At 48.0% G+C, this 25,375-nt stretch overlaps 1 protein-coding gene across 1 annotated transcript in view; it reads left to right on the forward strand.

The window, feature by feature from the left end:
- LOC134224053 (protein O-mannosyl-transferase TMTC1-like) overlaps window positions 1-25,125 on the forward strand; it is a 309,191-nt gene extending 284,066 nt beyond the window's left edge. The window contains exons 9-12 of the mRNA XM_062703292.1: window positions 8,810-9,009; window positions 10,182-10,317; window positions 23,850-24,111; window positions 24,324-25,125. Coding sequence (XP_062559276.1) covers window positions 8,810-9,009; window positions 10,182-10,317; window positions 23,850-24,111; window positions 24,324-24,731 — 1,006 coding nt within the window. The 3' untranslated portion in view covers window positions 24,732-25,125. The remainder of the gene's footprint in view (window positions 1-8,809; window positions 9,010-10,181; window positions 10,318-23,849; window positions 24,112-24,323) is intronic.
- Window positions 25,126-25,375: the final 250 nt, after the last annotated feature.

Below are 25,375 nucleotides of genomic sequence, written 5' to 3' on the forward strand. Positions count from 1 at the left end.
AGAGGATTTCACTCGGAATCCTGAGAGGATTCCCCTCGGAATTCTGAGAGGATTTCGCTTGGAATCCTAAGAGAATTTCGCTCGGAAATCCTAAGAGGGATGATATTGCATGGAGTACTGAGAGAATTTCGCTCGGAATCCTGAGAGGATTTCGCTCGGAATCCTGAGAGGATATCGCACGGAGTACAGAGAGGATTCCCCTCGGAATCCTGAGAGCATCTGGCTCGGAATCCTGAGAGGATTTCGCTCGGAATCCTGAGAGGATATCGCACGGAGTACTGAGAGGATTTCGCTCGGAATCCTGAGAGGATTTCGCTCGGAATCCTGAGAGGATTTCGCTTGGAATCCTGAGAGGATTTAGCTCGGAATCCTGAGAGGATTTCGCTTGGAATCCTGAGAGGATTTCACTCGGAATATTGAGAGGATTTCGCTCGGAATCCTGAGAGGATTTCGCTCGGAGTCCTGAGAAGATTTCGCTCAGAATCCTGAGAGGATTCCCCTCGGAATCCTGAGAGGATTCCCCTCGGAATCCTGAGAGGCTTTCGCTCGGAATCCTGAGAGGATTTCGCTCGGAGTCCTGAGAGGATTTCGCTCAGAATCCTGAGAGGATTTCCCTCGGAATCCTGAGAGGATTTTGCTCGGAATCCTGAGAGGATTTCACTCGGAATCCTGAGAGGATTTCACTCGGAATCCTGAGAGGATTTCGCTCGGAATCCTGAGAGGATATCGCACGGTGTACTGAGAGGATTTCGCGAGGAATTCTGAGAGGATTTCGCTCAGAATCCTGAGAGGATTTCGCTTGGAATCCTGAGAGAATTTCGCTCGGAATCCTGAGAGGATTTCGCTCGGAATCCTGAGAGGATTTCGCTCGGAATCCTGAGAGGATTTCGCTCGGAATCCTGAGAGGATTTCGCTCGGAATCCTGAGAGGATTTCACTCGGAATCTTGAGAGGATTTCGCTCGGAATCCTGGGATGATATTGCATGGAGTACTGAGAGAATTTCGCTCGGAATCCTGAGAGGATTTCGCTCGGAATCCTGAGAGGATTTAGCTCGGAATCCTGAGAGGATATCGCACGGAGTACAGAGAGGATTCCCCTCGGAATCCTGAGAGCATTTCGCTCGGAATCCTGAGAGGATTTCGCTCGGAATCCTGAGAGGATATCGCACGGAGTACAGAGAGGATTCCCCTCGGAATCCTGAGAGCATCTGGCTCGGAATCCTGAGAGGTATTCGCCCGGAATCCTAAGAGGATTTCGCTCGGAATCCTGAGAGGATTTCGCTCGGAATCCTGAGAGGATTTCGCTCGGAATCCTGAGAGGATTTCGCTCGGAATCCTGAGAGGATTTCGCTCGGAATCCTGAGAGGATTTCGCTCGGAATCCTGAGAGGATTTCGCTCGGAATCCTGAGAGAGTTTCGCTCGGAATCCTGAGAGGATATCGCACGGAGTACTGAGAGGATTTCGCTCGGAATTCTTAGAGGATTTCGCTCAGAATCCTGAGAGGATTTCGCTTGGAATCCTGAGAGGATTTAGCTCGGAATCCTGAGAGGATTTCGTTCAGAATCCTGAGAGGATTTCGTTCAGAATCCTGAGAGGATTTCACTCGGCACATTGAGAGGATTTCGCTCAGAATCCTGAGAGGATTCCCCTCGGAATCCTGAGAAGATTTTGCACGGTATCCTGAGAGGATTTCGCTCGGAATCCTGAGAGAATTTCGCTCAGAATCCTGAGAGGATTCCCCTCGGCATCCTGAGAGGATTTTGAACGGAATCCTGAGAGGATTTCGCTCGGAATCCTGAGAGAATTTCGCTCAGAATTCTGAGAGGATTTCGCTCGGAGTCCTGAGAGGATTTCGCTCGGAATCCTTGGAGGATTTCGCTCGGAATCCTGAGAGGATTTCACTCGGAATCCTGTGAGGATTTCGCTCGGAATGCTGGGATGATATTGCATGGAGTACTGAGAGAATTTCGCTTGGAATCCTGAGAGGATTTCGCTCGGAATCCTGAGAGGATTTCGCTCGGAATCCTGAGAGGATTTCGCTCGGAATCTTGAGAGGATTTCGCTCGGAATCCTGAGAGGATTGTCCTCAGAGTCCTCAGAGGATTGCCCTCGGAATCTTGAGCGGATTTCGCTCGGAATCCTGAGAGGATTTCGCTCGGAATCCTGAGAGGATTCCGCTCAGAATCCTGAGAGGATTCCCCTTTGAATCCTGAGAGGATTCCCCTCGGAATCCTGAGAGGATTCCCCTCGGAATCCTGAGAGGATTCCCCTCGGAATCCTGAGAGGATTCCCCTCGGAATCCTGAGAGGATTCCCCTCGGAATCCTGAGAGGATTCCCCTCGGAATCCTGAGAGGATTCCCCTCGGAATCCTGAGAGGATTCCCCTCGGAATCCTGAGAGGATTCCCCTCGGAATCCTGAGAGGATTCCCCTCGGAATCCTGAGAGGATTCCCCTCGGAATCCTGAGAGGATTCCCCTCGGAATCCTGAGAGGATTCCCCTCGGAATCCTGAGAGGATTCCCCTCGGAATCCTGAGAGGATTCCCCTCGGAATCCTGAGAGGATTCCCCTCGGAATCCTGAGAGGATCCCCCTTCGGACTCCTGAGAGGATCCCCTTTCGGCATCCTGAGAGGTTTCCCTCTCGGAGACCTGAGAGGTTTCCCTTTCGGAATCCTGAGAGGATTCCCTTTCGGAATCCTGAGAGGATTCCCTCGGAATCCTGAGAGGATTCCCTCGGAATCCTGAGAGGATTCCCTCGGAATCCTGAGAGGATTCCCTCGGAATCCTGAGAGGATTCCTCGGAATCCTGAGAGGATTCCCTCGGAATCCTGAGAGGATTCCTCGGAATCCTGAGAGGATTCCCCTCGGAATCCTGAGAGGATTCCTCGGAATCCTGAGAGGATTCCTCGGAATCCTGAGAGGATTCCCTCAGAATCCTGAGAGGATTCCCTCGGAATCCTGAGAGGATTCCCTCGGAATCCTGAGAGGATTCCCTCGGAATCCTGAGAGGATTCCCTCGGAATCCTGAGAGGATTCCCTCGGAATCCTGAGAGGATTCCTCGGAATCCTGAGAGGATTCCTCGGAATCCTGAGAGGATTCCCTCGGAATCCTGAGAGGATTCCCCTCGGAATCCTGAGAGGATTCCCTCGAATCCTGAGAGGATTCCCTCGGAATCCTGAGAGGATTCCTCGGAATCCTGAGAGGATTCCCTCGGAATCCTGAGAGGATTCCCCTCGGAATCCTGGAGAGGATTCCTCGGAATCCTGAGGAGGATTCCTCGGAATCCTGAGAGGATTCCCTCGGAATCCTGAGAGGATTCCTCGGAATCCTGAGAGGATTCCCTCGGAATCCTGAGAGGATTCCCCTCAGGAATCCTGAGAGGATTCCTCGGAATCCTGAGAGGATTCCCTTTCGGAATCCTGAGAGGATTCCCTTTCGGCATCCTGAGAGGATTCCCTTTCGGAATCCTGAGAGGATTCCATTTCGGAATCCTGAGAGGATTCCCTTTCGGAATCCTGAGAGGATTCCCTCGAATCCTGAGAGGATTCCCTCGGAAACCTGAGAGGATTCCCTTTCGGAATCCGGAGAGGATTCCCTTTCGGAATCCTGAGAGGATTCCCTTTCGGAATCCTGAGAGGATTCCCTTTCGGAATCCTGAGAGGATTCCCTTTCGGAATCCTGAGAGGATTCCCTTTCGGAATCCTGAGAGGATTCCCTTTCGGAATCCTGAGAGGATTCCCTTTCGGAATCCTGAGAGGATTCCCTTTCGGAATCCTGAGAGGATTCCCTTTCGGAATCCTGAGAGGATTCCCTTTCGGAATCCTGAGAGGATTCCCTTTCGGAATCCTGAGAGGATTCCCTTTCGGAATCCTGAGAGGATTCCCTTTCGGAATCCTGAGAGGATTCCCTTTCGGAATCCTGAGAGGATTCCCTTTCGGAATCCTGAGAGGATTCCCTTTCGGAGTCCTGAGAGGATTCCCTTTCGGAATTCCCTTTCGGAAACCTGAGAGGATTCCCTCTCGGAATCCTGAGAGGATTCCCCTCGAGAGAATTCCCTCAGGAATCCCTGAGAGGATTCCCTCGGAATCCTGAGAGGATTCCCTCGAATCCTGAGAGGATTCCCTCGGAATCCTGAGAGGATTCCTCGGAATCCTGAGAGGATTCCTCGGAATCCTGAGAGGATTCCCCTCGGAATCCTGAGAGGATTCCCTCGGAATCCTGAGAGGATTCCCTCGGAATCCTGAGAGGATTCCCTCGGAATCCTGAGAGGATTCCCTCGGAATCCTGAGAGGATTCCCTCGGAATCCTGAGAGGATTCCTCGGAATCCTGAGAGGATTCCCTCGGAATCCTGAGAGGATTCCCTCGGAATCCTGAGAGGATTCCCTCGGAATCCTGAGAGGATTCCTCGGAATCCTGAGAGGATTCCCTCGGAATCCTGAGAGGATTCCTCGGAATCCTGAGAGGATTCCCTCGGAATCCTGAGAGGATTCCCTCGGAATCCTGAGAGGATTCCCTCGGAATCCTGAGAGGATTCCTCGGAATCCTGAGAGGATTCCCCTCGGAAGCCTGAGAGGATTCCCTCGGAATCCTGAGAGGATTCCTCGAATCCTGAGAGGATTCCCTCGAATCCTGAGAGGATTCCTCGGAATCCTGAGAGGATTCCCTCGGAATCCTGAGAGGATTCCTCGGAATCCTGAGAGGATTCCCCTCGGAATCCTGAGAGGATTCCCCTCGGAATCCTGAGAGGATTCCCCTCGGAATCCTGAGAGGATTCCCTCGGAATCCTGAGAGGATTACCCTCGGAATCCTGAGAGGATTACCCTCGGAATCCTGAGAGGATTCCCTCGAATCCTTAGAGCATTCCCCTCCGGATCCTGAGAGGATTCGCCTCGGAATCCGGGGAGGATTCCCCTCAGGGGGGAATTCCCCTCGGAATCCTGAGAGGATTCCCCTCGGAATCCTGAGAGGATTCCTCAGAGGAATTCCCTCGAATCCTGAGAGGATTCCCTCGGAATCCTGAGAGGATTCCCTCGGAATCCTGAGAGGATTCCCCTCGGAATCCTGAGAGGATTCCCCTCGGAATCCTGAGAGGATTCCCCTCGGAATCCTGAGAGGATTCCCCTCGGAATCCTGAGAGGATTCCCCTCGGAATCCTGAGAGGATTCCCCTCGGAATCCTGAGAGGATTCCCCTCGGAATCCTTTCAATTTTCATTCCATTCCTCGATCTCTCCTTATCTCGATGGTCCCTTCAATATCGAGATGTGGAGAGGCGACTGTATATAAGAGACCTTTTGAACGATTTAGATCTACGACAGCGGTTCTCAACCTGGGGTACCTTCGCTGGCCCCAGGGGTAGCTTGAACGAAAATTCGTAATGGCGGATGTATTAATTCCAATAAAAGCTTATTGCATTTTTTTTAAATTTATTACTCCTAAGCTTTGTATTGTACATAATATACATGGCGATCAGTAGATTAAAGACTTTTGAATCCTGTCTACCCCAAGCAGAGCAGTGTATGAAGGGCTGTGGGACAGAAGATCATAAGGACAAAACGTCAAATGCACAAATTTCAAAAATCTTCAATGAAATCTACCTGATCGAGACAAAATATTGAATAATATGCTTCCGAACTAAAATCAAGAATCTAAAGGTTCGGAAGCCTCCAGTTGAAAGACATGAAGGCCTTTTTCCGAAAAGCTCAGTAGCTTCGTTGCAAGAAGCTTGGAAACCTGCTTTCAAAAGGCTCCTTCCGAAGCAACTCGTAAGCCTCCTTTCAAGAAGCTCGGAAGACTCCTGCCAATAAGGGGCCTTTCACAAATTATGTAACGCTGAAGGGGGAGGGAGGGGGACAAGCCTAGCGTTACGATCCATACAAAAAAAAATAAACCTTTCATACAAAAAGTGTTACGAAAGGGAGGATGGTAGTTTAAAATCACCAAGCGTTAAGTAATTTTAGAAAGAACCCTCTGAAACCGGAAATATCCTACTCAGAGGAGCCTTTATCCTTTCAAAGGGATTAGGAGCCTCTTTTTAAGAGTTTCGGAAGCCTTCTTTCAAGAGGCTCTGCAGCCTCCTTTCATGAGGTTTCGAAGCCTTCTTTCAAGAGGGTCGGAAGCTTCCTTTCAAGAGGCTTGGAAGTCTCCATTCAAGATGCTGAGAAGCGCCCCTTCAAGGTGCTCAGAAGCCTCCTCTTAGGATGTTCTGATGCTTCCTTTCAAAAGTCTCGGAAGCCTCCTTTCAAAAGACTCCGAAGTCCTTTTCAAGAGGCTCGGAAGCCTCCTTTCAAGAGGCTCGGAAGCCTCCTTTCAAGAGGCTCGGAAGCCTCCTTTCAAGAGGCTCGGAAGCCTCCTTTCAAGAGGCTCGGAAGCCTACTTTCAAGAGGCTCGGAAGCCTCCTTTCAAGAGGCTCAGAAGCCTCCTTTCAAGGGGCTCAGAAGCTTCCTTTCAAGAGGCTTGGAAGCCTCATTTCAAGAGAGCTCAGAAGCCTCCTTTCAAGAGGCTCAGAAGCCTCCTTTCAAGAGGCTCAGAGCCTCCTTTCAAGAGGCTCAGGCCTCCTTTCAAGAGGCTCAGAAGCCTCCTTTCAAGAGGCTCAGAGCCTCCTTTCAAGAGGCTCAGAAGCCTCCTTTCAAGAGGCTCAGGCCTCCTTTCAAGAGGCTCAGGCCTCCTTTCAAGAGGCTCAAGCCCTTTCAAGAGGCTCAGGCCTCCTTTCAAGAGGCTCAGAAGCCTCCTTTCAAGAGGCTCAGGCCTCCTTTCAAGAGGCTCAGAAGCCTCCTTTCAAGAGGCCTCAGGCCTCCTTTCAAGAGGCTCAGAGCCTCCTTTCAAGAGGCTCAGAAGCCTCCTTTCAAGAGGCTCAGGAAGCCTCCTTCAAGAGGCTCAGGAAGCCTCCTTTCAAGAGCTCAAGCCTCCTTTCAAGAGGCTCAGAGCCTCCTTTCAAGAGGCTCAGCCTCCTTTCAAGAGGCTCAGAAGCCTCCTTTCAAGAGGCTCAGAGCCTCCTTTCAAGAGGCTCAGAAGCCTCCTTTCAAGAGGCTCAGAAGCCTCCTTTCAAGAGGCTCAGAGCCTCCTTTCAAGAGGCTCAGAAGCCTCCTTTCAAGAGGCTCAGGCCTCCTTTCAAGAGGCTCAGAAGCCTCCTTTCAAGAGGCTCAGAAGCCTCCTTTCAAGAGGCTCAGCCTCCTTTCAAGAGGCTCAGAAGCCTCCTTTCAAGAGGCTCAAGCCTCCTTTCAAGAGGCTCGGAAGCCTCCTTTCAAGAGGCTCAGAAGCCTCCTTTCAAGAGGCCTCAGGCCTCCTTTCAAGAGGCTCAGAAGCCTCCTTTCAAGAGGCCTCAGAGCCTCCTTTCAAGAGGCTCAGGCCTCCTTTCAAGAGCTCAGAAGCCTCCTTTCAAGAGGCTCGAGCCTCCTTTCAAGAGGCTCAAGCCTCCTTTCAAGAGGCTCAGAAGCCTCCTTTCAAGAGGCCTCAGCCTCCTTTCAAGAGGCTTGAAGCCTCCTTTCAAGAGGCTCAGAAGGCTCCTTTCAAGAGGCTCAGGCTCCTTTCAAGAGGCTCAGGAAGGAGCCCTTTCAAGAGGCCTCGAAGCCTCCTTTCAAGAGGCTCAGAAGCCTCCTTTCAAGAGGCTCAGAAGCCTCCTTTCAAGAGGCCTCGGAAGCCTCCTTTCAAGAGGCTCGGAAGTCTCCTTTCAAGAGGCTCGGAAGCCTAGTTTCAAGAGGCTCAGAAGCCTAGTTTCAAGAGGCTCGGAAGCCTCCTTTCAAGAGGCTCGGAAGCCTCCTTTCAAGAGGCACGGAAATCTCCTTTCAAGAGGCTCGGAAGCAACCTTCCAAGAGGCTCGGAAGCAACCTTCCAAGAGGCTCGGAAGCCTCCTTTCAAGAGGCTCGGAAGCCTCCTTTCAAGAGGCTCGGAAGCATCCTTAACTCAAGACATTTTCACCTCCAGACCCATTGTCACCCCCGATGGCGGTAGCAAGATTGAAAAGAGAAAAGATTTCGTTTATTATTTCTGAAGGTAAACATCATGAAAAAAATCCCATTGAAATTTTAATTTCGACCATGCCGGGTGTTGAAATTAGCTCCTAATCTGTATGGTCTTAAATTTTGATTTTTGGGACAAAATAAGCGTTCAACAATTGCAACGAATCTTCCAAAGCCGACCGTTATTTTACGAGTTAATTCCAGTTTCATTTGTTGTTATCGCATATTCCTGCAAACAAACTCAAAAGAAATAGGATTACCTGTCAAACAGAGTTTGTTATCACAAACTACATCGCAATGTATAACGAACGAAATCGCATAAAAATCGTGCACATCGCATACACTACCGTGCAACGCCGCATAAGAAATACACATATATCGCCTCTACTTTTTTACGTAAAAGGCGTTTTCGCGACTGGTATGCGATGAAAATTGTGTGCATAGGCATCGCATAACAGAAAAACAATTCTATTATGCATGTACTTTGGTTGTCTGGGAACCTTACAATGTGTATTCTTCATTCATACGAAATGAATAAAAGGAAAGTCTAGGAGTTCTCCAAAAGCTGTGGATGCAATATGGAATGTCAGTTTCTAATTAGCACATAACCTGTTTTCAATCAAACTGTAATAATACCGAAACGGAGGAAGCTGGCCCTATTCCACCATTTACGCAACCACCGCGAATCTGACCTAAGCGCACTGAAATACCATTTCCACCGAAATTAATTTCACTCTCTAATGATAGACAACTACGTCTTTGTTTGTTCTATTTCCATTTCCATCACATGCACATTTGGATCCCGCTGACGTGTGCGCCCGAAAACCGGCCATCGCACGTGGACAAGCAGCAAAGTCAACCGCACTTCGGAAGCTGTGCGAATGCTGGAGAGATGCATCACGCTAGAACCACTATTCACCGCGGCTTATCTGGAATTAGTGAAATTATACAGCGGTCTGAAAGCTGGCCAGTTGCTGCGGCGCGTAGTCCAGCTGAACCCGTACGACGTTGACCTGCGCCGGCAGTACGGCGACTGGCTGGCGGAGCAAAGTAAGTTATTCAAATTGTCCGAACAACGGTGGTGTGCGGTTTCCGATGAAATAATCGGGCTTGGTATGGCTGAATGCTACACTGCTGGTGGTTCGGTTACTGAATGTTTGAACGATGAAGATGGGTTTGAGTGGTTGCGCGTGTTTCCGGGAAGTAGTCTCATATACTGGCCAGAGCCGTTTGTTTCGGAATTGTCGAAGTTACCGACGTTCAATAATTTACGATTGATGATGAGGAGCTTCGCAATGCAGCTTGAACCGTGATAGAGAAAAACGTAATTCAGCTGAAGCGTTTTCACCTGAATTTAGGTTTGGTTGGTAAAGATTGATTTGGTAAAGCTGTTTCCATGATTGGATGCATCACGAAAACACTCAACCTTCCTACTTTATAGTGAATGTGCTCTAGCACTAGCGTGCACAGAGAATAATACACCGCATATTTAATGGAAACAGTTTGGCTAAGGTGTCAGGGACATGCAACATTTTTGACTAAGAATTCAGTTTTCACAACCAATTGCTGCTATCAATAGATCGTTGTATGTTAGCAATTGTCCAGCTTGTAAACAGTCAAAGTTTGGTTTTTGTTAATTTTTAGATGTGCATTTTGACCTCAACAGTAAGGCCGTCTTCTATTCTATTTTTTAGAATTGTTGTTTAAAGAAAATGTGACACCTTATAAACCTTCTAAGCGCAATAAATATCACTAGATGTAATAGCTTGATGTCAAAGTTCACACATATATTTTCCGGAAATAGTATATTTGACGTTTCAAGACAAGATATAATGTCTCATGTGATACAGCTCCTAATTAGCATTAAAACGTATTTCAGATATGTTCATTTTTTGACCTAGATACGTCAATGAACCGGCAGCGACGAAAGTGAATGTCCAACCGACAACACCCATTTTGTCCAATATGTGCATAGGATTCGTATCAGTCGGAACGTGCATCTCGCCTTAGGTCCATTCCAGCCATCCAACTACTTCTTGCTTATGTGTGTATGTGATTGCTTGTGTGTGCTCGTCCTGAGAAGTGTAGGGAGCACAGATTGAGAGCCCTTCTAGCATGTGCAAATATTTAGTTCCGGAAATTTTCCGTACTAATGGTGGTTTTCCCATTTCTATCCAACCCCCGCTATCATCATCACTTGGACCGGTCACATGTATTTTCAGATTTGCTGCTGGAGGCTATTGTCCAGTATCAGGAAGGTCTTAAAATAATGGAAACACATCAATTATCGATAATCGGAGCCTGTCGGGCGCTTCGCAGACTCGGCCAGCACTCACGTCTCCATCAGCTAATTCTGAGGTAAGATAATGACTTTGGCAGCGCAGTTTAGTTACGAGATAGTTACACGTACACACAGCTTCGACAACACACAGTAGAGCGTAGATGCGACGGGTAATTCTTCACTACCGAACGGTGTGCATATTGGGTTCGAACAAACCAGTTGGTCAGGTGGCCTTATCAGGATATAATTACCTGTCATTACTGGTGCCTTCACAACTCATTTCCTATCGCTTCGAGTGATCATCGAATGTCAGGTAATTGCAAAGTGAAGTGTTTTGCATGAGGCTGCATTCAAGGATGCGAGTAGTGGGACATGATACGGGGCAAACACAATGATGGTAACTGAAAAGGGTGCCAATCAATAAACAAGTTTACGTCCGTTCTATTTCGAAGGACAGGGATTGCTAATCCACACTACAAGTGGATGTGATTGATTGATGTGGAGTTATTGATAGTGTTATTTAGCTACAATTAAGTTTAATCAGTGTTTTGATATGCCGATGGCTTCCATTGTGTCTTCTCCAGGTGATCCATATTAGGAATACAAAAGATTGTGTTTGAATACGGATTTTATTCAAATAGATTGTAAAGTTGATTATCTTCAAAATATAATTTTAGACGGTAGTGCTATTCAAATCTTACAACCGGAACTTGGCCTGCTTTTAAACTATTAGCATTTCGTCTGTTATTAGAAGAAACTGGGGTAACATGCACCACTTGGGCAACACGACCCTTTGGCATTTTTGAGTACATTTACGGCAGTTTTTCCAGAGTATTTACTTCAGTGCATGTAGTTCGGATCTCGAGCTACTAATCCAGTAGTAAACATTCTTGAAAATATTCCTGGAAAATCGCTAAAAATGCCATAAGGTCGTTTTGCACCGGGGGTGCATATCACCCCAGTTACCCCTAATTGAAAGCTTTTCTATAATCGCCATTCCATGAGTATGTATCTTGTGTGACAAGACAAGTACAATGGATACACTATGACCAGGGAGTCGAGAATGTCCCCCCTCCCAAATACTAGACCGAATTGAGAATCGATTTCATTTCATTTATTCAGACTTAGGCCGAAGTGGCCTGTGCGGTATATAAGAGTCTTCTCCATTCGGCTCGGTCCATGGCTACACGTCGCCAGCCACGCAGTCTACGGAGGGTCCGCAAGTCATCTTCCACCTGATCGATCCACCTTGCCCGCTGCGCACCTCGCCTTCTTGTGCCCGTCGGATCGTTGTCGAGAACCATTTTCACCGGGTTATTGTCCGACATTCTGGCTACGTGCCCGGCCCACCGCAGTAGTCCTATTTTCGCGGTTTGAACGATGGATGGTTCTCCCAACAGCTGATGCAACTCGTGGTTCATTCGCCTCCTCCACGTACCGTCCGCCATCTGCAACCCACCATAGATGGTACGCAGCACTTTCCTTTCGAAAACTCCGATTGCGCATTGTCTCCACGGTCCTCCACGAGCATCGTCCAAGTCTCGTGGCCGTAGAGGACTACCGGTCTAATGAGCGTTTTGTAGATTGTCAGTTTGGTACGGCGGCGAACTCTATTCGATCGGAGCGTCTTGCGGAGTCCAAAGTACGTACGATTTCCAGCCACTATGCGTCTCCGAATTTCTCTGCTGGTGTCATTTTCGGCAGTCACCAGTGAGCCCAAGTACACAAATTCTTCTACCACCTCGATTTCGTCACCACCGATGCAAACTCGCGGTGGGTGGCTCACATTGTCTTCTCTTGAACCTCTTCCTATCATGTACTTCGTCTTCGACGTGTTGATGACTAGTCCGATCCGCTTAGCTTCCCTCTTCAGTCTGATGTAGGCTTCCTCCATCTTCTCAAAGTTACGTGCCATGATATCTATGTCATCGGCGAAACCAAATAGCTGGACGGACTTATTGAAAATTGTACCACTCGTGTTAATCCCTGCTCTTCGTATTACCCCTTCCAAAGCGATGTTGAATAGCAGACACGAAAGACCATCACCTTGCCGTAACCCTCTGCGGGTTTCGAAGGGACTCGAGAATGCCCATGAAACTCGAACTGCGCACATCACCCGATCCATCGTCGCTTTGATCAACCGTGTCAGTTTATCCGGAAATCCGTTTTCGTGCATTAGCTGCCATAGCTGGTCCCGATCAATTGTATCATATGCGGCTTTGAAGTCGATGAATAGATGATGTGTGGGCACGTTGTATTCGCGGCACTTCTGCAGTACTTGGCGAATGGCGAACACCTGGTCCGTGGTGGAGCGTTCGCCCATAAAACCCGCCTGGTACTGCTCCACGAACTCCCTTGCAATTAGTGTTAGTCGACGGCATAAAAATTGGGAGAGTACCTTGTAGGCGGCGTTCAGCAATGTGATTGCGCGGTAGTTGCTACAATCCAGCTTATCGCCCTTTTGGTAGATGGGACACACGACACCTTCCATCCACTCCTGCGGCAAAACTTCCTCCTCCCAAATCTTGGTAATGACCCAGTGCAGCGCTCTAGCCAGTGCCTCACCAATGTGTTTAAATAGCTCTCCTGGTAGTTGGTCAACTCCAGGGGCTTTGTTGTTTTACAGCCAGCCGATCTCCTCCTGGATTTCCTGGAGATCCGGGGACGGTAGAATTATGTCCTGCGCGCGTTCCCCCAGGTCCATCACCATACCGCCATCTTCGTCTGCCACATCGCCATTCAGGTGCTCCTTGTAGTGCTGCCGCCACTTTTGGATCACCTCACGCTCGTTCGTAAGAAGGTTCCCGTTTATGTCCTTACACATATCAGGCTGTGGCACGTGGCCCTTACGTGAACGGTTCAACTTCTCATAGAACTTTCGTGTGTTATTAGTGTGGTACAGTTGCTCCGTCTCTTCACGGTCTTGATCTTCCTGCTGACGCTTTTTCCTCCGGAAAATCGAGTTTTGTCTGTTCCGCGCCTGTTTATATCGTGCCTCGTTCGCCCTCGTGCGGTGTTGCAGCAATCTCGCCCATGCTGCATTCTTCTCTTCTACTAACTGCTCAGATTCGCCGTCATACCAGTCGTTTCTCTGATCCGGGGGCACCGTGCCAAGTGCAGCGGTTGCGGTGCTTCCAATGGCGGATCGAATATCTCTCCAGCCATCTTCAAGAGACGCTGCGCCTAGCTGCTCTTCCGTTGGGAGTGCCACTTCCAGCTGCTGCGCGTATTCTTGGGCTAGTCTACCGTCTTGTAGCCGCCCAATGTTAAGCCGCGGCGTCCGACTTCGACGCGTGTTGTACACCGTCGAGAGTTTTGAGCGCAGGCATGCTGCAACGAGGTAGTGGTCGGATTCAATATTCGCACTGCGGTAAGTGCGGACGTTCGTGATGTCGGAGAAGAATTTACCGTCGATTAGAACGTGGTCGATTTGGTTTTCCGTTTCTTGGTTAGGTGATCTCCATGTGGCCTTGTGGATATTTTTTCGGGGAAAGAAGGTGCTCCGGACTACCATTCCGCGGGAGGCTGCGAAGTTTATGCATCGTAGGCCGTTGTCATTCGATACGGTGTGCAGACTATCCGGTCCGATGACCGGTCTATACATTTCCTCCCTTCCTACCTGCGCGTTCATGTCACCGATGACGATTTTGACGTCCCGCAGTGGGCATCCATAATATGTCTGCTACAGCTGTGCGTAGAACGCTTTTTTCTCGTCGTCGGGTCTCCCTTAGTGCGGGCAGTGCACGTTGATGATGCTATAGTTGAAGAAACGGCCTTTAATCCGCAGCTTGCACATCCTTGCGTTGATTGGCTGCCACCCAATCACGCGTTGGCGCATCTTTCCCAGCACTATGAAGCCGGTTCCCAGCTCGTTGGTGGTGCCACAGCTTTGGTAGAAGGTAGCCGCCCGATGCCCGCTTTTCCACACTTTCTGTCCTGTCAAGCAAATCTCCTGCAGCGCCACGACGTCGAAGTTGCGGGGATGTAATTCATCGTAGATCATCCTGTCGCAAACTGCGAAACCTAGCGACTTGCAGTTCCATGTTCCAAGCTTCCAATCGTGATCCTTTATTCGTCGCCTAGGTCTTTGCCGATTATATCGAGTCGCATTATCTCTTATATTGTTCGTAATAATTGGTTTTCCAGGCGGCTTATTGGGCCTGCGCAAACCTCCTGTCTCGCTGGAGGGCCGTCGTGTCAGGGCTGTTTAGCGTCCCACGATGAAATCCCAATACAAACTTCAAATCAAATGCGCCAGCTTATGCAACAACGATTGAGCTGAAATTTTAAGAGATTGATTTTGTAATTAAAAGACACAACCCTGGGGGCTGCCCCGTGCAATTCGACAACATTTTTTTCTCCCCATACTATGCTGGGCCAGTCTGATAAGCATTTCCATATTATTGTGAAAGCGTTTAACATCACCCAGAAGTAACACACTCAACTCAATAATCATAAGACCGATTGCCAAGGAAACTCCCCAAAATGTCGAATATATATTTCTAGACGACAAAATAAATTGAAATTTAACTGCTTAATTTCTTAACTGAAAAACACCTTCACTCAAAGTTCTTACTGCTGATACCAAAATATCAATGAATCGATAACGTTAAAAGTGCTGGTGTGCCCCACCAGTGAGTAACTGAAATTTGTATAGCCGAATTCTATTTTGCCGGAATGGTTATTAGGTCAAAAACGGAAAGTGACATATAGCCGAAAGGGACATATAGAAGAACTAGTCATTTGATGACTTAGAAAGTTGTCGCCGAATAGATAATTTCGCCAAAAATGTCTTTTGACCGAAATGGTCGTTTGGTAGTGAGTAGTGCAGTAGTGAGAAAAGCGGAATAAGATGTGAGTGATAATAAGTGAGACGTTGGTCTTCTCACTCTTCATTTCTCACTTCTTACTTCTTTCTCCTCATTTCTCAGATCCCAGTCTCCACAGTGAAAAGTGAAAACGGAGAAATGAGAAATAAAAAAATAAAGAAATAGGTAGAGCAAATTTTACTTCTCATTTCTCCTTTTACTTCTCACTGTGAAGAATGAAAAATGAAGAATGAAAAGTGAGACGTCCCTCTTCTCTCTTCTCATTTACCAATTCTCAATGTGAAAAGTGAGAATGCGAAACACAAAATGAGAAATAAGAAGTGAAATATGAGGAGTGAGTCAATAGAAGTGAGAGATCGTACTTCTCATTCCTCATATCTCACTAATCACTTTGCAGTTATCAATTCTCACTTCTTACTGCACACTCCTTTTTCCTCACTTTTTTTTCAATTTTCACAGAAGACAATAAGCAAAGGAAATGAGAAGTGAGACGTCTCACTTCTTACTTCTAACTCCGCACATCTCACTTCTCACTTCTCCCTTCTAACTTTTCTTAGTAAGAAGTGAAAAGTGAGAAATGAGGAATAATAACTAAGAAGTGAGAAGTCTCGCTTCTCATTTTTCGTTTCTCTTTTTGTATTTTTTATTTCCGTCTGCTACCCACTTCCCATTATCCGAAGGTATGTGGTACGGATTCGTCAGGATAGCAACGCCCGTACTCACTTTTGCTATCGACTGCCACAGCAACTGCGTATTTCCATTCAACGGACAAGCAGGCCTACCCATGGCGTGGTTATGTGTCTGGCTCCAAATTGCGCATAGCGAGCACGATTGTGCTTCATCACACATGTGCGCTTCATGGCCATCTTCACCGAAGCGCCCATACAGGTTGTTCTTGTCAATCCCTGTCTCCAGTGGAACATCAACGGCTTCTGGAATAACCTCCACAACCTAGAACTACTCACGCATGACAACCCGCCGTTGATTATCGGCCTTCAGGATTGTACTCGACTCCATGGACCGCTCCCTTGGAGGAAAGTACAAGTGGGCCATCAAGGTAGGTTCGAATATCCGGCATTCGGTGGCGATAGGGGTCCTTCGGGATATCCCGTTCGATGTACTTCAGCTCGACGAAGACCTTCCAGTTGTCGGAGTCCGTCTCCGAGGTAGTTATGAAGTCAGCGCGGTAAATTTCTACTTGCCCTGCGGCCCTCAACCCGGCATTGAAGAAAAGTCAAGCGGTATCATCAACAACTCCCCCGCTCCTGTCCTCCTCATGAGGGATATAAACGCACATCATCCAGCCAGGGGTGATCGTAGGTCTGATCCCCGTGGTATCGCACTTCTAGACCGATTTCGGTTACTGTCCACGCTTCGCCCCCGGACATCACCCGGAGGCCAAGATGCCGCTACGGTGACTGGGAGGCATATGACCACCACCTTCGACGCAAATTTGGACGAAGCACAACCACAACCTTTCCCGACTTCACCAAAACCGTCCTCGATGCCGCCGTTGCCACCACAAACTAGCACTCAACCAGGACGAAAGGCACTCCGTTGGTGGTCGAACGACACGCGCCGTTTGGTTAAGGCGAGAAGGAAGGCTCTCCACAGTGGGAGGATTTCCTCGACTCGGTCCACTCGGTAAGGAAAAGTGAACGCACTCAGCGGTAAGCGAAGATCTTCCCCCATCCATCTCGACACACCGGATCGTCCCCCGGAGGTGGCTAATGCTCTCGAGGAATATTTCGCTGGTTTAGTTCCCGTCAACGACTATCCAGCTAGTTTTCAGCGGACTCTTGTCAGCAGATCTTCGTCTCTCTCCAAATTTCGAGATCCTCAGGATTCATAAAAAGCCGCCTTAAATTATCCATTTTCCGCTTCTGAGCTGTCGTTCGCCCTCTCAAGGAGTAACGGAAAGTCGTCAGATCCCGATGGGATTGGTTATCCCATGAGCAAAAACCTCCCTCCCTGCGCCAAAATCCGGTTTCTGGAGTTAATCAATCAAGCATGATCTAATCAAGCATCGTTGTATCTATCCCCAAGAACAACATTTCCTCCCGAAATGTCATAAAGTACCGGCCTATTTCACTAACATCTTGTGTCTCCAAGATTGTTGAGAGGTTAGTGAACCACCATCTGAGGGATAAATTATAAGCCGATGATAGGTGCGGCCTCCGCCAACACGCGTTTCGACCGGAATACGGCACGGGAACATACTGGGAGATGTACTGCAGAACGCCTACAACGACGGCAAGCACGCGGATCTAGTTTCCTCGGATATCTCCAAGGCCTTCAGCAGGACTTGGACCCCTTGCTTCCTCCAGCAGTTGAAAGAGTGAAGATTTTCCGGCAACCTCCTTTCTTTTGTCCGTAATTCCATCACATGGCGCTCTTTTCAAGTTATGATTGGTAATCATAGTTCGAGGACCTTTCCGGAGGAAACAGGAGTTCCACAAGGATCCGTTCTAGCCGTCACGTTGTTCCTCCTGGCTATGAACGAGGTGTTTCGTTTCCTCCCCGCCAACATATATATCTACGTATATGCAGACGATATTCTGTTGGTCGTCGTTGACGATACGCTCGGTCGTACACGGATCAAGGTACAGTGCCGTTCTCCATTGGGCTAACTCAATAGGTTTCACTATGACAGCCAGCATATGCGTACGAGTACACCTCTGCAGGTGGAGGACATCAACTATCTGGACCGAGCCTTAAATTGGGTAATCAGCCCATCCCTAACAAAAAAGTTGTGATAGTTTTCGGAGTGTCCATTGACTGAAGCCTCTCATTCCTCCCGCACTTCCGCGAAGTCAAAGTAAGTTGTTGGACCAGAGTCAACCTTGCTCGGACCTTGTCTAAGCCTCATCGAACCAATAACAGGAGACTCTGGTTAAAGATCGGAGAGGCTATCATTGATAGTTGCCTATTCTTTGGCCTGGAACTGACCTGTATCGCCCACCGTAACCAAATCGAAACTCTGTCACCGACTTTTAATTCCTACGTTCGTGCCGTCTCAGGATTGTTACCCTCAACACCAGCCGATTCTGCCTGTACTGAGGCAGGCATCTTGCCTTTTCGACACCGTGCACTGGTGGCAATCTGCCGCAAAGCTGCCTCGTTCGCCGCAGCCACCTCCGGAGAATATGGGATCCCTCTCCCCACTGAAAGGGACCGGATTCTGCGCACGATGGCCGGCGTCGGTCTCTCCCAGTGGCGCGAGTCCACTGGCATGGAGCGAGGTGCTGGCACTCCTCAACAGCCACTATAAATAGCTCCATAGCTAGCAACTTCCGCAGGGGTGACAATTCAATGGCTCTTAGAAGGTCGGTGGTCGAGCTCCTTAACAGAGATTTCCCCAACCATGAACACAGGTTTACGGATGGGTCGGTTTCGGGCCGTGGAGTCACCGGGACAGGCGTCACTGTGTCAAACGGGTTAGGGACAAAAGGTCGAAAGGACAAAAGTCGAAAGACAAAAGGTCGAAGGGACAAATGGTCGAAAAGGACAAAAGGTCGAGAGGGATAAAAAAACGTCATAATGTTTTGTCTTTTCGACCTTTTGTCCTTTCGACCTTTTGTCCTGCGTCATCTGTCTGCCAGCGTCATTTCCGTACTCCAGAGCGACGAGCCTAAGCACCCTTGGATCCAAAGCATCGTAGCGAATATACTCCCAAACACGACCTTCGCTTAGATTCAGGGGCACTGCGGAAGGAAAATTGAACAGATCGGCATGGACAGACCTATCCAACCTCAAAGAACAGCAAATCATCTCCCGGCTCCGAACCGGACACACACGGCTCTCGCATAACTCCGACGGGAGCCCTTTTCATACAACCTGCGACGTCTGTGATGTTCGCAACACCGTGGAACATTATGTCTGTCGATTCCCCAAATATCAGGATCTCAGGGATTCCTACTCGCATAGCCATTAATTCCCTGGTCTGTTTACTCGGATGGCCAGAGGGAATAAGAGGCTTGACCGTGACATTAGGGGTGAGTCTCCTGCCTCAAGCAATTTAAATTATCTCCGGAAAAGCAGCACACTCAACGTCATCTGGACCTATTTTATTACTACCAAGGTTTATCTGGATTCTCCGTACTTCCTCTCCTGTAGTTCGATTATTTTAACTTTATTGTTTGTTATGTTACGTCAAGGTTTTCTCTCGTCGACCACTTTTAGTCATTAACCGCTTCTACTCAATTTTTAAAGTGTTAGTATTAAGTTTTAGAATGTTTATATTAAGTTCATTTGATGGGGGCAGCAGGGACTATGTCCAAGGGCTTGACGATCCCTCCCCAGGCCATCTGCGAGTTGTGGCGCCTGCCTAGGATGTGGTGGGGTTTGACAGTGGGCCCTGTTAAACCTCTATAAAAAGCTGCATGTATCCGCAAGTAGGCTCCGCCAAAGCGACCGTGTGCCGCTCAAAGCGCACAAGCCCAAGTCCTGGTGTTAGGTGGGACGCTAAACAGCCCTGACACGACGGCCCTCCGACGAGACAGGAGGTTTGCGCAGGCCCAATAAGCCGCCTTTAAAACAACTATTACGAACGACATAGAAGATAATACGACTCGATACAATCGGCAACGACCTAGGCGACGAATAAAGGATCACGATTGGAAGCTTGGAACATGGAACTGCAAGTCGCTAGGCTTCGCAGGTTGCGATAGGATAATCTACGATGAATTACATCCCCGCAACTTCGATGTCGTAGCGCTGCAGGAAATCTGCTGGACAGGACAGAAAGTGTGGAAAAGCGGGCGTCGAGCGGCTACCTTCTACCAAAGCTGTGGCACCACCAACGAGCTGGGAACCGGCTTCATAGTGCTGGGAAAGATGCGCCAACGCGTGATTGGGTGGCAGCCAATCAACGCAAGGATGTGCAAGCTGAGGATAAAAGGCCGTTTCTTCAACTATAGCATCATCAACGTGCACTGCCCACACGAAGGGAGATCCGACGACGAGAAAGAAGCGTTCTATGCGCAGCTGAAGCAGACATACGATGGATTCCCACTGCGGGACGTCAAAATCGTCATCAGTGACATGAACGCTCAGGTAGGAAGGGAGGAAATGTATAGACCGGTCATCGGACCGGATAGTCTGCACACCGTATCGAACGACAACGGCCAACGATGCATAAACTTTGCAGCCTCCCGCGGAATGGTAGTCCGAAGCACTTTCTTCCCCCGTAAGAATATCCACAAGGCCACATGGAAATCACCTAATCAAGTAACGGAAAACCAAATCGACCACGTTCTAATCGACGGTAAATTCTTCTCCGACATCACGAACGTACGCACTTACCGCAGTGCGAATATTGAATCCGACCACTACCTCGTCGCAGTATGTCCGCGCTCAAAACTCTCGACGGTGATCAACAAACGTCGGAGTCGTCCGCCGTGGCTTAACATTGGGCGGCTACAAGACGGTAGACTAGCCCAAGACTACGCGCAGCAGCTGGAAGTGGCACTCCCAACGGAAGAGCAGCTAGGCGCAGCATCTCTTGAAGATGGCTGGAGAGATATTCGATCCGCCATTGGAAGCACCGCAACCGCTGCACTAGGCACGGTGGCTCCGGATCAGAGAAACGACTGGTATGACGGCGAATGTGAGCAGTTAGTTGAGGAGAAGAATGCAGCATGGGCGAGATTGCTGCAACACCGCACGAGGGCGAACGAGGCACGATACAAACGGGCGCGGAACAGACAAAACTCGATTTTCCGGAGGAAAAAGCGCCAGCAGGAAGATCGAGACCGTGAAGAGACGGAGGAACTGTACCGCGCTAATAACGCACGAAAGTTCTATGAGAAGTTGAACCGTTCACGTAAGGGCCACGTGCCACAGCCCGATATGTGTAAGGACATAAACGGGAATCTTCTTACGAACGAGCGTGAGGTGATCCAAAGGTGGCGGCAGCACTACGAAGAGCACCTGAATGGCGATATGGCAGACAACGGTGGCGGTATGGTAATGAACCTAGGAGAACGCGCGCAGGACATGCGACTTCCGGCTCCGAATCTCCAGGAAATCCAGGAGGAGATCGGCCGGCTGAAAAACAACAAAGCCGCTGGAGTTGACCAACTACCAGGAGAGCTGTTTAAACACGGTGGTGAAGCACTGGCTAGAGCGCTGCACTGGGTGATTACCAAGGTTTGGGAGGATGAGGTTCTGCCGCAGGAGTGGATGGAAGGTGTGGTGTGTCCCATCTACAAAAAGGGCGATAAGCTGGATTGTAGCAACTACCGCGCAATCACATTGCTGAACGCCGCCTACAAGGTACTCTCCCAAATTTTATGCCGTCGACTAACACCAATTGCAAGAGAGTTCGTGGGGCAGTACCAGGCGGGATTTATGGGTGAACGCTCTACCACACCCCAGGTGTTCGCCATACGTCAGGTATTGCAGAAATGCCGCGAATACAACGTGCCCACACATCATCTATTTATCGACTTCAAAGCCGCATATGATACAATCGATCGGGACCAGCTATGGCAGCTAATGCACGAAAACGGATTTCCGGATAAACTGATACGGTTGATCAAGGCGACGATGGATCGGGTGATGTGCGTAGTTCGAGTTTCAGGGGCATTCTCGAGTCCCTTCGAAACCCGTAGAGGGTTACGGCAAGGTGTTGTTCTTTCGTGTCTGCTATTCAACATCGCTTTGGAGGGAGTAATACGAAGGGCAGGGATTGACACGAGTGGTACGATTTTCACGAAGTCCGTCCAGTTATTTGGTTTCGCCGACGACATTGATATCATGGCACGTAACTTTCAGAGGATGGAGGAAGCCTACATCAGACTGAAAAGCGAAGCTAAACGGATTGGACTAGTCATCAACAAGTCGAAGACGATAGGAAGAGGCTCAAGAGAGGTCAATGTAAGCCACCCACCACGAGTTTCTATCGGTGGTGACGGTGGTGGTGGGCTCACTGGTGACTTCCGATAACGATACCAGCAGTGAAATTCGGAGACGCATAGTGGCTGGAAATCGTACGTACTTTGGACTCCGCAAAACGCTCCGATCGAATAGAGTTCGCCGCCGTACCAAACTGACTATCAATAAAACACTTATTAGACCGGTAGTTCTCTACGGACACGAGACCTGGACGATGCTCGTGGAGGACCAACGCGCACTGGGAGTTTTCGAAAGGAAAGTGTTGCGTACCATCTATGGTGGGTTGCAGATGGCGGACGGTACGTGGAGGAGGCGAATGAACCACGAGTTGCATCAGCTGTTGGGAGAACCATCCATCGTTCACACCGCGAAAATCGGAAGACTGCGGTGGGCCGGGCACGTAGCCAGAATGTCGGACAGTAATCCGGTGAAAATGGTTCTCGACAACGATCCGACGGGAACAAGAAGGCGAGGTGCACAGCGGGCAAGGTGGATCGATCAGGTGGAGGACGACTTGCGGACCCTCCGCAGACTGCGTGGTTGGCGAAGTGCAGCCATGAACCGAGCTGAATGGAGAAGTCTTTTATGCAGCACAGGCCACTCCGGCCTTAGTCTGATGATAAATAAATAAGTTCATTTGAATTAAAATTTGCCATTGGAAGGTTCCACGGTTGGACCCCTGACCTTGGTGCTCTCCAAGAGTGAAGAAACTAAAATTTTAAAATTCACATAAATAAAGGAAAAAAGAAAATGAAAAAGCATTAGAAAATGTCATTATTTATGAAATAAATGAAGAGACTTCATGCTGTATTTTTTTATTATTCTCGTATATGTTTGGTCTTACTTTCTTTCAATATTTACGCATTACGTGGGAGAAAATCATTCTTTGTTTATTCACGGATGGGTTTAGTCAGTCTTTTTCTTTGACGTTATACCTCTCCACCACTCTCACGATCACAACATATCGAAGAATGAAATGAAAAGTCTACAGATGGCATTCATCTGAAATAGGTTTAAGATAAAATGCAGTGCCAAAGAAATATCGAATGTTTGAAGTCAAATGAAAATTAATTTTTTACCAGATGTCCACTGGATAAAAATTGAATAGATCCAAGCCACATATGTTTCAGCGCAATTGTGTTACTATACAGGTATTAAATATATAGAAATCGTTCTGTGTTTACATAAATTATGGAAAATAATATATGGAAATCATAATGAAAATATGAAAAGATCCAATACCGAGCCGTGCCGTACTTCAAAGCTTTGTATCGTAACTACATGATGAGGGATTATATCATCAGGAAAATCATCTTCATAGTTTTATAGCAATGAAATACGCTAATAACATTCTATTATAGACGTTACCGGTTATCTCTCATACATAAACCTTAATAGAAATGCGATTACAATACAAGCTGCAAGTCCGGAGCCCTTCATTCGAACTCTCTGAGTGCAATCATGTTGTACAAACTACCAGACATCAGCATGGAACCAGATTCAATAAATATATTTCCATTCCCAAGATTGTGAAACACGGAGTAATCCTTATCCTTCTACGGGTTGTCGAAGCTTTACACACTCTCTACAACCAGTCTTACTGTTGCTTAGCTTTGAAAGCATATCCGCCCCATATTCGCTTGAACTCACATCTATATGGGTCAGTTATGCTCGCGTAGCGCATATTTGTATCATTGGATGCAATGAAAGACTGAAGACACATCATGCACGAACAGAAACAGACAGACGTACATAACTCCTCAGACATTTCAACTCCATCCATACGTTAACGAAAATTTCACATTTTCTAACCGATAAATCTGTGTTCAAATTCTTCTCATCTTTTCCTCCGCAATCACAATCCGAACATGCCACTGCTACAGATGGCAATTTATGGTGCGCTTATCGAAAGGTGGCATTCCGATACAGACCGAGATCTATCTTCGTGACTGGAGCCTGAAGCACGAGCTCCGGAATCGGGCCATGATCTACGACGCCGGCAGTGATGTCGGTGGGTCTGGCGGGGCCGGCAGTGGGAGTGGTACCGGCACCAGCAGCAGTGGCAACGGCCGAAGTGTATCACAAGGCAACCGGAGCAGCGGCAGTGGATCAGATTCTGCCGTGGCCGGAAGCAGTGTGGATTGCGTAAGTTTCGATTTGAAAGTACGATTTTATGTTCTCCGAAGCCGTAAATACATTCAAGGCAGTGAGCTATCTGTTAGACTGATAAAGTAATAAAAATGTAAAAGGAACAGATGGCAGGTTTGTTTCTATTAGTGGCAGAGTGATACATTCATGGACAGTAAAAACAATAAAACCTTTTAAACAAAATTCTTCATTTTTTTCTGCATTTACAGAGTTCCTCCTACGATGGTTGTCTAAGCTCCGTGGAGCCAACCATTCGAAGTCACAATAAGCTGTCCGGCACCTCAGTGGAGTCCGACATCAGCATACGAATCCTGCGGACGCCGCATTGCAACCGGTCCGACCATCTGTCCGGGTCGCTGAAAAATTGTAAAATAGTACCCAAATTAGGCCGCCAATCATCAACAACGACAACCAGTCCATCCCGTGGAAAGTCCTCTGCATCCCGAGGGGATGGTAAAACCGCGGGAAAGCACAAAAAGTGGCCGAAACCGCGCCACAAGTCCAAGGGACCTTCTTCATCATCGGCAGTGACGGACCCAGCAGCATCGCCGGATCTGGAACCCAACTCGGATGGGTTGACTCCACTTTTGGTGTCTAACTTGTTGGATAAACTATAACCGGGAGTGCACAGGAAAGGGTCCGCGATTATGCCAACCAGTTGTGGGTAGGTGCGGAATTCAGTAAAAGCGTGAGTTCTACTCATATGTTTTTAGAAGTTGAGCCGATTAAAAAGGTTTGAAATTACTCGCTTCGCTGACTTTAGTTTTGGGAAAACCATGTAAGTATTATTAAATAGAAGCATTTGAATATTGAAATGTGTGTGAAATGAGTTTGACGCAATTTTGGTTATAAAGTAGCCAAAATAACTAATACTATGTACAGAAATAAACAAAATTTCAATCGATAATCAGTGAAACATTTGAGTAAGATAATTTCAAATATAGGTTATCAGTTTGCTAGCTACTTGAATATTCAGCGCTGTGTGTGCTACAAAATAAATGCTAGAAATAATGTTACGAGTGAGAATTGCGATTAAAACATAGGAAACTAAGCCCTCGGAGATCTGATCGGGAAAGAATACTATAGAGTAGAATTTATTTTTTTATAACCTGTAAAGATTTTGTTGTATTAAACGAAATAAAATGTAAGCAACTCAGTAGAGGACTTTTAGATGTAAGCTGATGCCACTAAATCGATGGATTTGGTGCAAAAATTTGCCAAGTGATAAAGTAGAACACAAAATTAATTTGATTGATGAGGA

Source organism: Armigeres subalbatus, chromosome 3 (assembly GCF_024139115.2).
Source record: "Armigeres subalbatus isolate Guangzhou_Male chromosome 3, GZ_Asu_2, whole genome shotgun sequence".
Taxonomy (NCBI): domain Eukaryota; kingdom Metazoa; phylum Arthropoda; class Insecta; order Diptera; family Culicidae; genus Armigeres; species Armigeres subalbatus.